The sequence below is a fragment of the Schistocerca nitens genome, chromosome 8 (genome assembly GCF_023898315.1).
Source record: "Schistocerca nitens isolate TAMUIC-IGC-003100 chromosome 8, iqSchNite1.1, whole genome shotgun sequence".
NCBI classification, from domain to species: domain Eukaryota; kingdom Metazoa; phylum Arthropoda; class Insecta; order Orthoptera; family Acrididae; genus Schistocerca; species Schistocerca nitens.
In genome coordinates, this window is record NC_064621.1 from 435,695,955 (window position 1) to 435,712,260 (window position 16,306).

General features: G+C 39.6%; 1 protein-coding gene across 3 annotated transcripts in view; it reads right to left on the minus strand.

Moving 5' to 3' along the window:
- LOC126199378 (protein ABHD18) overlaps window positions 1-16,306 on the minus strand; it is a 211,304-nt gene that overhangs the window by 39,855 nt on the left and 155,143 nt on the right. For all 3 annotated transcript variants that reach the window (XR_007540163.1, XR_007540162.1, XM_049936294.1), the window contains one exon: window positions 10,020-10,278. Coding sequence is in view for 1 of the 3 variants with exons in the window: in XM_049936294.1 (XP_049792251.1) it covers window positions 10,020-10,278 (259 nt within the window). In the remaining 2 variants the exon portion in view is untranslated. The remainder of the gene's footprint in view (window positions 1-10,019; window positions 10,279-16,306) is intronic.

Sequence of the window (16,306 nt, forward strand, 5' to 3'; positions counted from 1 at the left end):
AAAGTGAAGATGAATTACATGATCTGCTGAATGGAATGAACCGTCTAATGAGTACTGAATATGGATTGAGAGAAAATTGAAGAAAGATGAAAGTAATTAGAAGTAGCAGAAATGAGAACAGCGAGAAACTTGACATCATGATTGATTGTCACGAAGTAGTTGAGGTTAAGGAATTCTGCTACCTAGGCAGCAAAATAACCCATGACGGACAGAGCAAGGAGGACATCAAAAGTGGACTAGCACTAGCAAAAAGGGCATTACTGTCCAAGAGAGGTTTACTATCATCAAACATAGGCCTTAATTTGAGGAACAAATTTCTGAGACTATACATTTGGAAAACAGCATTGTATGATAGTGAAACATGGACTGTGGGCAAACCGGAACAGAAGAAAATCGAATTATCTGAGATGTGGTGCTACAGAAGAATGTTGAAAATTAGGTGGACTGATAAGGTAAGGAATGAGGAGGTTCTGCGCAGAATCAGAGAGGAAAGGAATATGTGGGAAACACTGACAAGGACTGACTTCCGTGGTACTAAAGGAAGCTGTAGAGGGCAAAAACTGTAGAGGAAGATAGAGATTGGAGTACATCCAGCATGTAATTTAGGACATAGGTTGCACGTGCTATTCTGAGATGAAGAGGTAAGACTGATTACTTAAAAAAAAGAGGAGGGGGGACAGACACACTATAAACAGCATTTGCTGCACCAGCGCAACGATAATTCCACTGCTTCGGCTCTGCACAAAGAGCTATGTCACCTCATGATCGAAAGAATTGCTTCTTCAGACAAGCTGAATGCATTTTTTGTCATTGCATGGATATGCTAAACTGGTCTGCCTGTAAAAGACTAGAAAGCCCTCCTCTGTTTCACGTGGGATAGTGAAAAGCAGGAATAGATCGAAATAACTGTCATTTCATGTTCAGATTCTGCACATCCTACTGCTAAAAAATCAGACAAGCGAAGACACTGAAAATGCACACATATGTCTTCATGGTAAATGCACACACTTCAAACAGGCTCTCCAATCTCAAAATTAATCGAAGTGCTATAGTATGCATGTGGAAACAGAGAACAGGTTTCCACAACACAGAATGGACAATTGTATTCTGAGGCCACACCACAAACTGTGGATTACATTGCAAATTTATGACCAGTCAGTGCCTTTTCAACTAGATACCAGAGCTTCTGTCATGTCGCTGAACCTAGATACATATGAAAAACTTGATCCACCTCCTTTGCAAACATTAAGTTTGAATTTCAGTGCCTACAATGGTGACAGCATTTCAGTGCTTGGAATGTGCCACTTAACTGCAAAATTCAAAAACATGACTAAGGAAGTACATTTCAAGTGCTGTAGTTCGCTCATTCATGAATCCAAATATTTTCTACATGGATGCATTTGATTCTTTCAGGTTAGACGTAGAGGACAACATACATGCCATAGACACAAAAGTTTCCCACGCCACAATTCAACAATTCTGTGACAAGTATCCTGAATTCTCTGTCCACAAACTGCATCTGTTCCTCACTCCAGTAGTATCCACTACAGAACTACAAAGTGTTCAAAGGAAGTTATAGCAGTGACAAACAAATTGTTAAAGCTCATTTAGTCACAAAGAGATTTAGTCACAAAGAAGGTGTAGACTAATGAGATTTATGCTCCTATTTCATACTTCAAAATGATTCATATACTGATAACAGCCAGTACTGAGAAAAATTGGCATATTGATCAGTATGATGTGAAGAGTGATAGCAAATCAAAGGAGAATGTATATATGTCCCAGCTAGAAGGTTTCATCAAGAAGGGGCAAGAAAGTTTGGTTTGCACATTAAACAAATCAATAAACTGACTAAAACAAAGTGGCAGATGCTGGAATGATCATTTAAATAACTCACTAGAAAAACTGGGATTTATTTGAAACGATATAGATCCATGTATGTACAAGCTAAGTGCAAAGGAAGGAAAAACTATTCTGCCTGTATATGTGGATGATATGCTTACAGAATGAGATTTTCACTTTGCAGCAGAGTGTGCGCTGATATGAAACTGGCATATTAAAACTGTGTGAGCTTCTGTGAAGTTTGGAAGGTAGGAGGCGAAGTACAGGCAGAACAGAAGTTGTGAGGATGGGTCGTGAGTCGTGCTTGGGTAGCTCAGATGGTAGAGCACTTGCCCACGAAAGGCAAAGGTCCCGAGTTCGAGTCTCGGTCCGGCACACAGTTTTAATCTGCCAGGAAGTTTGATATGCTTACATTCGCACAAAATGAAAAGATTGGGTAAGGTAAAAACTCTTTTAAAAAGCTGCTTTGACATCACATGCCCATGATGTCACATGTTAGGAGTGACATTTGACAACAACAAAGATGGAACAATTATTCTTTCTCAGAAGGAGTACATTAATCAGCTACTAATGGAGCCAAGACTCAAATGGAAATGAAACTGAATTTCCTTGGGAAAAGTGACGAGGAAGTTAAAAATCTTTCATATCGTGAGCTTATTGGTGGACTCTTTTATCTTTCACCTAGGACTTGACTATATGTAGTTTTCTTCTACATCTACCTACATCTACATTCATACTCCGCAAGCCACCCAACGGTGTGTGGCGGAGGGCACTTTACGTGCCACTGTCATTACCTCCCTTTCCTGTTCCAGTCGCGTATGGTTCGCGGGAAGAACGACTGTCTGAAAGCCTCCGTGCGCGCTCTAATCTCTCTAATTTTACATTCGTGATCTCCTCGGGAGGTATAAGTAGGGGGAAGCAATATACTCGATACCTCATCCAGAAACGCACCCTCTCGAAACCTGGCGAGCAAGCTACACCGCGATGCAGAGCGCCTCTCTTCCAGAGTCTGCCACTTGAGTTTGCTAAACATCTCCGTAACGCTATCACGGTTACCAAATAACCCTGTGACGAAACGCGCAGCTCTTCTTTGGATCTTCTCTATCTCCTCCGTCAACCCGATCTGGTACGGATCCCACACTGATGAGCAATACTCAAGTATAGGTCGAACGAGAATTTTGTAAGCCACCTCCTTTGTTGATGGACTACATTTTCTAAGCACTCTCCCAATGAATCTCAACCTGGCACCCGCCTTACCAACAATTAATTTTATAAGATCATTCCACTTCAAATCGTTCCGCACGCATACTCCCAGATATTTTACAGAAGTAACTGCTACCAGTGTTTGTTCCGCTATCATATAATCATACAATAAAGGATCCTTCTTTCTATGTATTCGCAATACATTACATTTGTCTATGTTAAGGGACAGTTGCCACTCCCTGCACCAAGTGCCTATCCACTGCAGATCTTCCTGCATTTCGCTACAGTTTTCTAATGCTGCAACTTCTCTGTATACTACAGCATCATCCGCGAAAAGCCGCATGGAACTTCCGACACTATCTACTAGGTCATTTATATATATTGTGAAAAGCAATGGTCCCATAACACTCCCCTGTGGCACGCAACGTCTGTAGATGTCTCTCCATTGATAACAACATGCTGTGTTCTGTTTGCTAAAAACTCTTCAATCCAGCCACACAGCTGGTCTGATATTCCGTAGGCTCTTACTTTGTTTATCAGGCGACAGTGCGGAACTGTATCGAACGCCTTCCGGAAGTCAAGAAAAATAGCATCTACCTGGGAGCCTGTATCTAATATTTTCTGGGTCTCATGAACAAATAACGCGAGTTGGGTCTCACACGATCGCTGTTTCCGGAATCCATGTTGATTCCTACATAGTAGATTCTGGGTTTCCAAAAACGACATGATACTCGAGCAAAAAACATGTTCTAAAATTCTACAAGAGATCGACGTCAGAGATATAGGTCTATAGTTTTGCGCATCTGCTCGACGACCCTTCTTGAAGACTGGGACTACCTGTGCTCTTTTCCAATCATTTGGAACCCTCCGTTCCTCTAGAGACTTGCGGTACACGGCTGTTAGAAGCGGGGCAAGTTCTTTCGCGTACTCCGTGTAGAATCGAATTGGTATCCCGTCAGGTCCAGTGGACTTTCCTCTGTTGAGTGATTTCAGTTGCTTTTCTATTCCTTGGACACTTATTTCGATGTCAGCCATTTTTTCGTTTGTGCGAGGATTTAGAGAAGGAACTGCAGTGCGGTCTTCCTCTGTGAAACAGCTTTGGAAAAAGGTGTTTAGTATTTCAGCTTTACGCGTCGTCCTCTGTTTCAATGCCATCATCATCCCGGAGTGTCTGGATATGCTGTTTCGAGCCACTTACTGATTTAACGTAAGACCAGAACTTCCTAGGATTTTCTGTCAAGTCTGTACATAGAATTTTACTTTCGAATTCACTGAACGCTTCTCGCATAGCCCTCCTTACGCTAACTTTGACATCGCTTAGCTTCTGTTTGTCTGAGAGGTTTTGGCTGCGTTTAAACTTGGAGTGAAGCTCTCTTTGCTTTCGCAGTAGTTTCCTAACTTTGTTGTTGTACCACGGTGGGTTATTCCCGTCCCTCACAGTTTTACTCGGCACGTACCTGTCTAAAACGCATTTTACGATTGCCTTGAACTTTTTCCATAAACACTCAACATTTTCAGTGTCGGAACAGAAATTTTCGTTTTGATCTGTTAGGTAGTCTGAAATCAGCCTTCTATTACTCTTGCTAAACAGATAAACCTTCCTCCCTTTTTTTATATTCCTATTAACTTCCATATTCAGGGATGCTACAACGGCCTTATGATCACTGATTCCCTGTTCTGCACTTACGGAGTCGAAAAGTTCGGGTCTATTTGTTATCAGTAGGTCCAAGATGTTATCTCCACGAGTCGGTTCTCTGTTTAATTGCTCGAGGTAATTTTCGGATAGTGCACTCAGTATAATGTCACTCGATGCTCTGTCCCTACCACCTGTCCTAAACATCTGAGTGTCCCAGTCTATATCTGGTAAATTGAAATCTCCACCTAAGACTATAACATGCTGAGGAAATTTATGTGAAATGTATTCCAAGTTTTCTCTCAGTTGTTCTGCCACTAACGCTGCTGAGTCGGGAGGTCGGTAAAAGGAGCCAATTATTAACCCAGCTCGGTTGTTGAGTGTAACCTCCACCCATAATAATTCACAGGAACTATCCACTTCTACTTCACTACAGGATAAACTACTACTAACAGCGACGAACACTCCACCACCGGTTGCATGCAATCTATCCTTCCTAAACACCGTCTGTACCTTTGTAAAAATTTCGGCAGAATTTATCTCTGGCTTAAGCCAGCTCTCTGTACCTATAACGATTTCAGCTTCAGTGCTTTCTATCAGCGCTTGAAGTTCCGGTACTTTACCAACGCAGCTTCGACAGTTTACAATTACAATACCGATTGCTGCTTGGTCCCCGCATGTCCTGACTTTGCTCCGCACCCTTTGAGGCTGTTGCCCTTTCTGTACTTGCCCGAGGCCATCTAACCTAAAAAACCACCCAGTCCACGCCACACAACCCCTGCTACCCGTGTAGCCGATTGCTGCGTGTAGTGGACTCCTGACCTATCCAGCGGAACCCGAAACCCCACCACCCTATGGCGCAAGTCGAGGAATCTGCAGCCCACATGGTCGCAGAACCGTCTCAGCCTCTGATTCAGACCCTCCACTCGGCTCTGTACCAAAGGTCCGCAGTCAGTCCTGTCGACGATGCTGCAGATGGTGAGCTCTGCTTTCATCCCGCTAGCGAGACTGGCAGTCTTCACCAAATCAGATAGCCGCCGGAAGCCAGAGAGGATTTCCTCCGATCCATAGCGACACACATCATTGGTGCCGACATGAGCGACCACCTGCAGATGGGTGCACCCTGTACCCTTCATGGCATCCGGAAGGACCCTTTCCACATCTGGAATGACTCCTCCCGGTATGCACACGGAGTGCACATTGGTTTTCTTCCCCTCTCTTGCTGCCATTTCCCTAAGGGGCCCCATTACGCGCCTGACGTTGGAGCTCCCAACTACCAGTAAGCCCACCCTCTGCGACCGCCCGGATCTTGCAGACTGAGGGGCAACCTCTGGAACAGGACAAGCAGCCATGTCAGGCCGAAGATCAGTATCAGCCTGAGACAGAGCCTGAAACCGGTTCGTCAGACAAACTGGAGAGGCCTTCCGTTCAGCCCTCCGGAATGTCTTTCGCCCCCTGCCACACCTTGAGACGACCTCCCACTCTACCACAGGTGAGGGATCAGCCTCAATGCGGGCAGTATCCCGGGCAACCACAGTCTTAGTCCGATCGGGGGATGCGAGGGACGAGCTGGCCGTCCCCGACAAACCCCCATCCGGACCCCCACAGTGATGCCCATTGGCAACAGCCTCAAGCTGTGTGACCGAAGCCAACACTGCCTGAAGCTGGGAGCGAAGGGATGCCAACTCAGCCTGCATCCGAACACAGCAGTTGCAGTCCCTATCCATGCTAAAAACTGTTTTGCAAAGAACGTCTGAACTGATCTACAGAGAGCGCAAACAAATCGACAAAATTTAAACGGTTATTAAAATACAAGATTGCCTAGTAAATGCAGTAATGCTGCTACTTGCGCACTGCTGACACACTGCTTGGCAGCGGAAGGAGACTACGCGATTTTACACTATTCAGGTACTAAAACGCGATGCTACAACTCTCAAATACTATAATACGCCCGAAATTTATGTATCAAACAATACAAGTACCAAAAACACGCAAAGAAATTAAGAATTAAACTATGTAAGAAATGAGTGAGCTAGGAGTATACGACTTGCTGCTGCAGCTGCTTATCAAACGGCGGCAGGGAGCACACTGACTGTGACCAACCGACACTGGCCGTTCAAAACAAAAACAAAAGACAAACGACTACGCGAATTTACACTATTCAGGTACTAAAACGCGATGCTACAACTCTCAAATACTATAATACGCCCGAAATTTATGTATCAAACAATGCAAGTACCAAAAACACGCAAAGAAATTAAGAATTAAACTATGTAAGAAATGAGTGAGCTAGGAGTATACGACTTGCTGCTGCAGCTGCTTATCCAACGGCGGCAGGGAGCACACACTTCTTGATGGTAAAGCTATCACAATAATGTTAAAAATTTAATATGTATCATTGGAATGCAGCAAAAAGGGTACTAAGATACATGAGGGAAACAGTGGATTACAAACTCACTTATAACCCCACTGGTCAAATACTTGAAGCATTTGCTGATGCTGATTAGGTTACTTGTATAGATAATCACAAAAGTATTATGGGGTATGTGATATTACTGTCATGATTTCCAATATTCTGGAAGAGTACGAAACAAACTGCTGTTGTCCTGAGCATAAAGGAATCAGAATACGTGTCAGTGGTAGCCTGTGTAAGAGGTGGTATGGATGAGGGAATTACTGCAGAACTGATTGGAGAATCAATACCTATGCAGTGTCATGCAGAAATTATACACCCCAAGAATCAAGAACAAAACATACTGCCATGAAAGATCATTTCATCATAGAGAAAGAGATTGCCATTTGATACATTTCGACATGCAAAAATCAAGCAGACTTGTTAACAAAGCCACTGGATCAAAAAATGCTACATTTGAAATGATGTATGGGGTTATTTTTAGATATCATTTCGAGGGAGAGGGGAGTCTTAAGAGATAAACAATTCCATTTCTGTGGCATGTTCGGATTATCTTTGACATTATTTAAAAAGATTATCAAAGTGTTGCTCTGTTACTGCTTTGATGGTTTATACAGTTTTTCTCTTAATAAATATAATGTGTGTGATATGAGAATTTTGTTCCACTACAACAAAATTTTTGTAAGGATGTATCTCAAACAGTCAGCAAGGATTCCAAAAATGACGGGTCATGCAAAACCCACCTCATGTTTTTCATACAAAATATCCTGGAAATCATGGAATGAGGTAATCCAGTAGGTGGACCATTTCTTGACTTCAGTAAAGCATTTGACTCATTACCACACTGATGCTTAATTATTAAAACACAGTCATACAGGGGATCAAGTGAAATTTATAACTGACTGCTACTTACTGTAAAGAAGACATGTTAAGTTGCAGACAGGCACAATTAGAAGACACTTACATAAAGCTTTTGGTCACAGCCTTCATCAGCAAAAGAGAAACACACACCATTCATACTCACTCCAGCAGCCGGAAGTGGCAGTCATGTATGCATGGGGTGTGCTTGCTTGTGTGTATGAACAGTGTGTGTTTCTCTTTTGCTGATGAAGGCTGTGGCCAAAAGCTTTATGTAAGTGTCTTATAAGTGTACCTTCCTGTAACATAATGTATAGAGTAAGTAACAATCTATCTTTTCCTACACTTTTGATATTCTTACCTGGAGTTTCCATTGCCTAAATTTGTAACTAGATTGAGGGTTTCTTGGTAGGGAGGGTGCAGCTCAATATCTGGGATGAGAAGTCATGGACAGGCTTCAAGTGTGCCCAAGGGGAGTGTTTTGAGACCTGTACTCTTCAAGTTGTATATCAATGGTATATTTGAAAGTATTTTCACCAGATTTTTTGCAAATACTGCAGCTATCTATAATGAGCTATTGTCTGAGAAAATCTGCACAAATACTGCCAGAGCTTGATAAGATTCCAAAGTAATGCAAAAAAACTGCCAACATACTTTAAATCAGGGGTCTCCAAACTACAGCCTGCGGGCCGAAAGCAGCCTGCGAGAGCCGGCAAAAAGGCCCGTGTTAGCTGGCCGGACATCCCCGGTATCCGGCCCGCCAAATATTTGAGGTGGTACCTACACTGGCAACAATTGAGTTTCGAGGCCTATCGCGACCAATACACCGCGACATTGGCTCTGCTACTCGCTACAAGACTACATAACTAAACTTATTGTTGCACCACTGGAAATAACAATGCGTTGACATACTCTACCTCTGTTACGTCTTGCAGTAATAGTGTTGCTAACAATGATTTTTAGATTTCGTTAACTTTGCAGGACGCTTTCGTGAAGAATGTGCAGTGACATACTTTTTTGTCAGTGAAATTCGCCAGAATAAAATACGCCAGAATTTTGGTCAGGTACATCCACCAATCAAAATTATGTAATTAAATAAAAATTGTAGTTCGTTTCAGTGCTAGCTATTCCCACAACCTTAGATTTTTGCAATTTCATCTTTCCTTTAGCCTTACATTACGGTGATCATGGAGTGCTAGGGTGCTTTAATCCCACTAAGTAGATCTTGGCCCTTATGACTTCGTGGAGGAGTCAATGTGGTCCGCGGACTAAAAAGTTTGGAGAACCCTGCTTTAAATGATCAGAATAGTAAAAACCAAAATGTATTATCCAGTTACTACAATATCAACAAATCACACTTGGAATCAGTCAGCTCATATAGATAATTGGGTGTTACAATTTGTAGTGATAGGAAATGGAATGATCACATAGGCTCAGTCATACATAAGATGTAAGACGTGGAAGACTTCAGTTCATTGGTAGGATACTAGTAAAATGCAATCAGTATACAAAGGAGACTGAATAACAACAGTACGGAAATGTGGGTTGCTACTCACTACACAGAGGAGGTACTAGGTCACAGACAGGCACAAAGCAAAAGAGTGTTAGAAATATTTAAACTTTCAAACAAAGTCCTTTCTCAGAAGGACAGTTCACACATATTCACACAATGGCAACTCAACTCACACATGGCTAGTATCTCCAAGCACTAAGGTCTAACTGCAACTGCATCTGATACGAGCAGCAATCTCTTGGGGTGAGTGATGGGGGTACAGAAGAGGCAGATATTTCAACAAAGAATTAAAATGCTTGTTTACAGGTGGAAAGTTTGTTTCTTTGTAAATAAGTGTAACTCATTAATATAATTTTCACATTGCCAACTAATTATGAAAACTTTTTAAAATGTTATTAATCACAGTGAATGATGTAGAAGCTATGTGTAAATTACACTACTACCTTGTCCAGTAACTTTTTCCAACAACATATTCCCTGTGTTAAGTATCAACCAGTTACTGAACAGGAAAAAAGTTTAAAAACTAAAAATGAAATTAAATAAGACATAGAAATTACCTGAAAATTCTCTGATGAAGCACATATGCAGTCACATGACCAGCATCAATGTAACGTATTTCTGCACCAGGCCATATTTCACTAAGGTGAGTACAACTGTCACGAGGTACATAGGCATCATTACGAGCACAAATAGCTATAATTAATGAGGTATCCACTGGAACATCAAAGTTTTGCAAATGTGTGCACTCATCCATAATGCCACGCATAAACTGGAGAACTTCATATTCACGCTTCCTCTTGAGATGTTGAGTACTACCTGTAAACAATAAGACAATGGTTTTCATGATACAAAAAGTAAACACTTTCCTGTCACTACAAAATATAACTACTATACTTCAATTGCTAGGTACTGTTTCATTTTCTCTCTCTTTATTACTTCTCCTCTGAGTTTTAAACTGCCAGGAAATTTTATTACAGGGTATAAATATGAAATAAGCAAATGAGACATAAAAGGAAATAAGGAAATCATGTAACATACCAACATTACTTGCTGCCTGACCTTTCCCTGCTGACAGTATGTTCCCATAAGCAACTTATCTACTGTCTCTCTTGCAAGCCCCTTTTTTTGTTATTTCTTTATCTAATTGTTTTTCACTTATTCAGTTCTTCAATACAAGTTTGCATACCCAAATATCATTTGACAAAGAAATAAATATCAGGATACTATATTTTGCATTTATACTCATATAATTATTGTTAAGTTTATGCCTCATGAGTTAATAAAGGAAAGAAAAATTTCTGACAAACTGTAATTACAACCATGTTTGTGACATGTAAGGCTTACTTTGGTAATGACTGCAGCTTGTGTAAGAAACTGAAAAGCCATCCAAAATTATTTAGTATGTAACGTAGTATGTAATATGATAAAAGTTCATCTGTAGGGCTTGGTGAGTGAGTTTGCTAGTATCAAAGTAGGTGAATACGTGGCTGTGTCTTTCAACTGTATTGATTTGAAGATTAAATCTCTCACACTCCCAAAGGACAATAGACCTTAGTACTTTGACATTAATTTCAATTTGATACCCTGACCTGTTTCTGAGAGAAATGGGTCTAAACAAATGGACAAACAGACAGACTACAAAGTGATCCTGTAAGGGTTCCATTTTTACTAACTGAGGTACAGAACTCTAAAAATCATTACCTTTTGATAATTCATAGTTAATAAGAAAGCTCAGAGGGTGGAGTATACACAATTCACTTTAAATCATGTCAAAACTATTTTGTCGGGTCAAAATCTAAATATTAAACATGCAAATCACATCTCAAATCAAAATGCTAAAACACACTTAATTCTCACGAACATTGACACTAATATCCTGCTTATACATTTAAAACACTGAAACAATATATAAAACATGAAGAGTAATTTTCACATAAAAGCAAACGTTAAAGTGGAGTCTTGACTTTAAGAGTATCCAAACAACTGCTGAGCTCAAGTTCTTTGCATTGTTGAAAACAGGAATGCTAAATTATATGTCAGAATGGTAAATTATATGTCTATAGTTACTGATCATTGTGATGAAGTAGAAACATTATATGAATATTTCCAACTTATGTTTAATACATTACACCTGTTCATGCAATGATGAGACTGTGAGCTTGAAGCTATTAATTACACAGTCTGAGTTCATCACAAAATTGAGAACTAAGTTTATGTGGAAAGTAACAGAGTTGGCAGTGCTGAATTAACAACAGGAAAGATAGCACATACTGATTCCAGCAGAGAATTTGAGCAGATGGTCACACAGATCACAAACACGTGTAATGGTTACAAGTTTATTACATTCATCTAATTTCCTTTAGATATTACAACAGTTTCAGAAATTCAGATAAAGACAGAAACAACTATTGTTGATGTAGCATGAAGGCTACTCTACTGACATACATATTATCCTGTATTTATGCAATACTGGAAAGTTCTGGGTGGAATTAAAAAAAAAACTCTCTGTCTCTGTCTCTGTCTCTCTCTCTCTCTCTCACACACACACACACACACACACACACACACAACCAACCATTATATGGTTCTATCGGCAAGTTTCGCTTCAAGCAATTCTGTCTCATAGCTTTTTATTTACAGGGTGATTCTTATCAATGTTTAAAAACCACAGTAGTGATGCAGATGACACTGAGAGAAGTAATTTACCATAAGGCACATGGAGCCACAAATGTTGGGAAATATCCCAAAAAGAGATGGCAAAAGCTGAACTTGTGACACCACCAGACGACGTACCTCACTGCATGTGCAACGACTAGGCTTCTCGATCCTAGCCTCACCCGTAGCAGGCAGTGCTCCATGTTCCTCAGATAGGCTACTCTGTTTTCAAACACCTTTTTTAAATGTGATCTGTTGTAAATGTGGAACTTAAAAATTATTGTCTGTGCTGTAACCAAGAAAAACCTTTTATTATTTTGTCCTTTCTTTTTTTCTTTACATATTTTATTTAGTAAAGAACAAGTAGGTCATTTACTGGTAGTGATGCAGTTCAGAAGCTTATACTTAATTATTTGTCAAGCAATGTGGAAGGTGTTTGTTGTACTTTTAAATGTTAATAAGAATCATCCTACATATACCTTCAAAAAGGATAGTTGGAACTAATGGACACAATAATAAGAATTGGAATGGTGAATAGCTACGAGACTTCACAACACTTAATAATCTGAAGATAACAATGTGTTTTGTAACAAAATATCCACAGATTTCCCTTGTGTACAAGAGGGAGCATGTCAATCATTTATTATATCCTCACAAATTACAAAAGCACATCTTTACTACAAGATACTACAACACAAGACTTTTAAAATTATACCCATCAGGAGAGAAAGTCCTCAAAATAAATCTTCTGCAAGATACAATGTGAAACATTTATATCAATGGAGAATGGATGAAATATTAAAAAGATTAAAAATACATGTAAACATAAATGAAGAATAGAAAGAAATTAGTGATGTAATAATAAAAGAAGCTATAGGGAAGAGGAAGAAATAAACAAACAAAAGAAGGCTTTCTGTATGGAATGAAAACCTAGCAGCAATGATTAGGGGTAAAAATATGCTAATTTTAAATATCTCAATACAAGATAATACAAGATCACAATGAAAATAAGAGATAAATAGCATTAGTTAAAAGAGAAATGAGAAGAGTGAAAAGGAAGATTGGGGGAGGGGGGGCATTCCTCGGATGATGATGATGATGATCATGGTGGCGGTGGCAATGATGATGATGATGATGATGATGATGATAAGGTTTCTTGGGTGCATGACAATGAGGTCTTTAGTGCACAGCATTCATAAGAGCTTACACAATGATAGAGGCTCTCAGTTAAAAAGAGAAAGATACCTTACACTGGGATAATATCTCTTATGAAACATGTCTAGACTTCTGCCAAAACCTATAGGCAGGGAAAGAAGAAAATATTGTAGCAGCTCAGTCAGATGGGAATATAGGTCAAATCTCCTTGAAAGAACAGGAAGATGCAATGGAACCATGAGAAACAGAAAGCGTGCAGGGGAAAACAAAATAAATACTGAGCTTATTAAAGATGCCCATGAAAATCTTAAGATTAGGCTTCTAAACTTCATAAATCTATGGTGGAAGAACATATTTGGTTTAAATGCCTTTGATTTGTTTGGACTTAGAATCCAAGACAATGTGCCTTCAGTGATTGCTGTTAATCCAAAAGACAGTTGAAGAATTTCCTGAACTATTTTCAGAAGAAACCAGAAAAGCTAAAAACTTTGTAGTGCATTTTACACTGAAAGACAAAGCACAGCCTAAGTTTTTCTGGGCCCACCTTGTTCCAATTGCTTTAAGAGATAAAGCAGCCGGTGAATTGAAAGAATTGCAAGATAATGGTGTAATTGCTTTCATTCAAGCTAATCAATGGGCAAGTCCTCTCATTTTGTTGCCTAAGCCTACTGGTTGCCTTCGCATTTGTGATGACTTAAATTCTACAGTCATCCCACAGATAGTAGTTGATACTTATCCGTAACCTCACCCTGATGAACTCATGAACAGGCTTGGTGCAGGACGTTTCTTTTCTAAGATAGATTTGTGTGAGGCCTACTTGCAAATTCCATTGGATGAAGAATCACAGAAAGTGTTTGTTGTAAATACACACTTATGACTGTTAAAGCATTTGTGTTTGCCCTTTGGCAGTGCATCCTCCCCCACCATTTTTCAACGTTACTTGGAACAGCTGACTGCAAAAGTGCCATTTCGTTCAAACTACCTTGATGATACTGTCGTCTCAGGTCATATGCCTGAGGAACACATTGCCAATTTGCGAACTCTCTTATGAGTGTTGTCAGAAGCAGGATGTGATGTTCGCCTGCTTTATTTCTTTGTTAATAGTTCTTGGTGTCGATGTACTACACTGTTATACTGACTACTACAATAATGTAGCTGAGAATTGCACAGTTCTGTTTCGCAGTTCTTTACTTTCAGTTCACAACCCCCAATATTACACAGTTATAAGGCCAGTTCATTACTGGTTAACTTTTGATAAGCCTCATTAATAATTTGCAGGCAAACATCGGCATACTGCTACAATTGTTTGCTGTTGAATATGTATGAGCAGTAAATACCTAACCACACAGTTAACTTTTTCGCAAATAAATTGAACACACTGTCATAGTTTTAACACATCGCCTATTTGTGTTACACTAATTCCACTGCATTATTGTTATTCTAACTGATACAGATTTCCCGTCTGAAACCCAGCCGTGGACTGACTGTCTCGGGGACAAAAATTGGGCCTTTATACATCCTCACAATAATAGGTACTGAAATTTTACTTTGTTTGATATTTATGTTACAGAAATTACAATTAAAACATAACTCATTCAATTAACCGATTACATTGAGAAATTTCTCCTTTTTAACAGTTTCTTCTATCACAAAGGTTCGGCCGAATTATTTGTTTAAATAATGAGATTAGCAGATATAGTTATGCAAACAATGCTTTTGACAAACCTAGTAAATATTTTGGAATTAAATAAGGGCTGGCTTTACTAACATGTTTTTAAATAAGCCAAATACATACTTTAAGAATGGCAGTAGTTTTTCTACCAAATGTTTATAATTAGTACTGAATTTATATTTATTTATAAGTCAACAATAGAATCTAAGTCACGAAACAATTACTGACTTCATCCTATAACAACAGTATTAACTAGGAATAGTTGATATAAATTAGGAAATTGATTGCATAAACAAAACTAAGCACAAAATTAGATCTGGTGCTATAATCTTTAAGACTGAGAGCCAACCTTTCTCTTTTATGAAAATGCAGATTATAGTCATGTATGTTAATGGTAATTAGTCAAGAATGAAAAATGAATTTAAGGAGGCAGATTGCAAAAGAAGAGAAGAAGTAAAGAGATCCCAGCTTGCTTCATCACAAGAACTCAAGTGTCATCTCATAAAGTGTCACAATTTTCAAAATGAACTAAAGTACTTAGGTCATGGGATAAACGGTCAGGGTGTGTAGCACCTCCAATCTCATTTAGTTGCAATCTGTGATCTGCTTGTTGCTCGTAATGTGTCTGAATTGAAGTCAGTACTAGGCAAGGTGACATACTACATTTGGTTATACCAAATACTGCTCAGATCACAGCTCCATTGCATTGTCAGTGTTGCAAGAATGTGCCTTTTGTGTGGACTAAAGACTGTCGAGACGCATTTAAGGAACTTAAAAATGCTTTTTTTAGTGACAGATGTTTAATGCATTTTGACCTTGCCAAGCCAGTAGCTTTGCAAGTCGACACTTCTTCCTATGGAATCGGCGCTGTGCTTTCGCAGAGAATTGGTGTACAAGACAGGCCTATTGCTTTTACCTCAAAGTTGTTAACGTTAACTCACTGCAATTAATCACAGATCGAAAAAGGGGCTCTCACTATTGTGTATGGTGTGACATAAATCCATCACTATTTGTATGGTTGCAATGTCTTTTTCATGACAGATCACAAGCAGTCCTTTTTTCATCCAACAAAGCCAGTTCCTACAGGCACTGCTCAAAAATTGCAATGATGGGCTTTGTCGTTTTTGCAGTATCAGTGTAAAATTGTGTACAGACCTATGGCAAAGCATTGCAATGCAGATGCCTTATCTCACCTTCTGATTGGCCTAGACACTGATTTTCATGCATCTGCTGCATCTTGTCGCCAAATCAATGCACAGGACTCTGAACTGCCGGAATCTTTTCCCTTGCACTACAGAAAAATTGCACAGGCCACAAAAGCAGACCCCGATCTCAAGATTTTGTTGCATTACCTTCGCATGT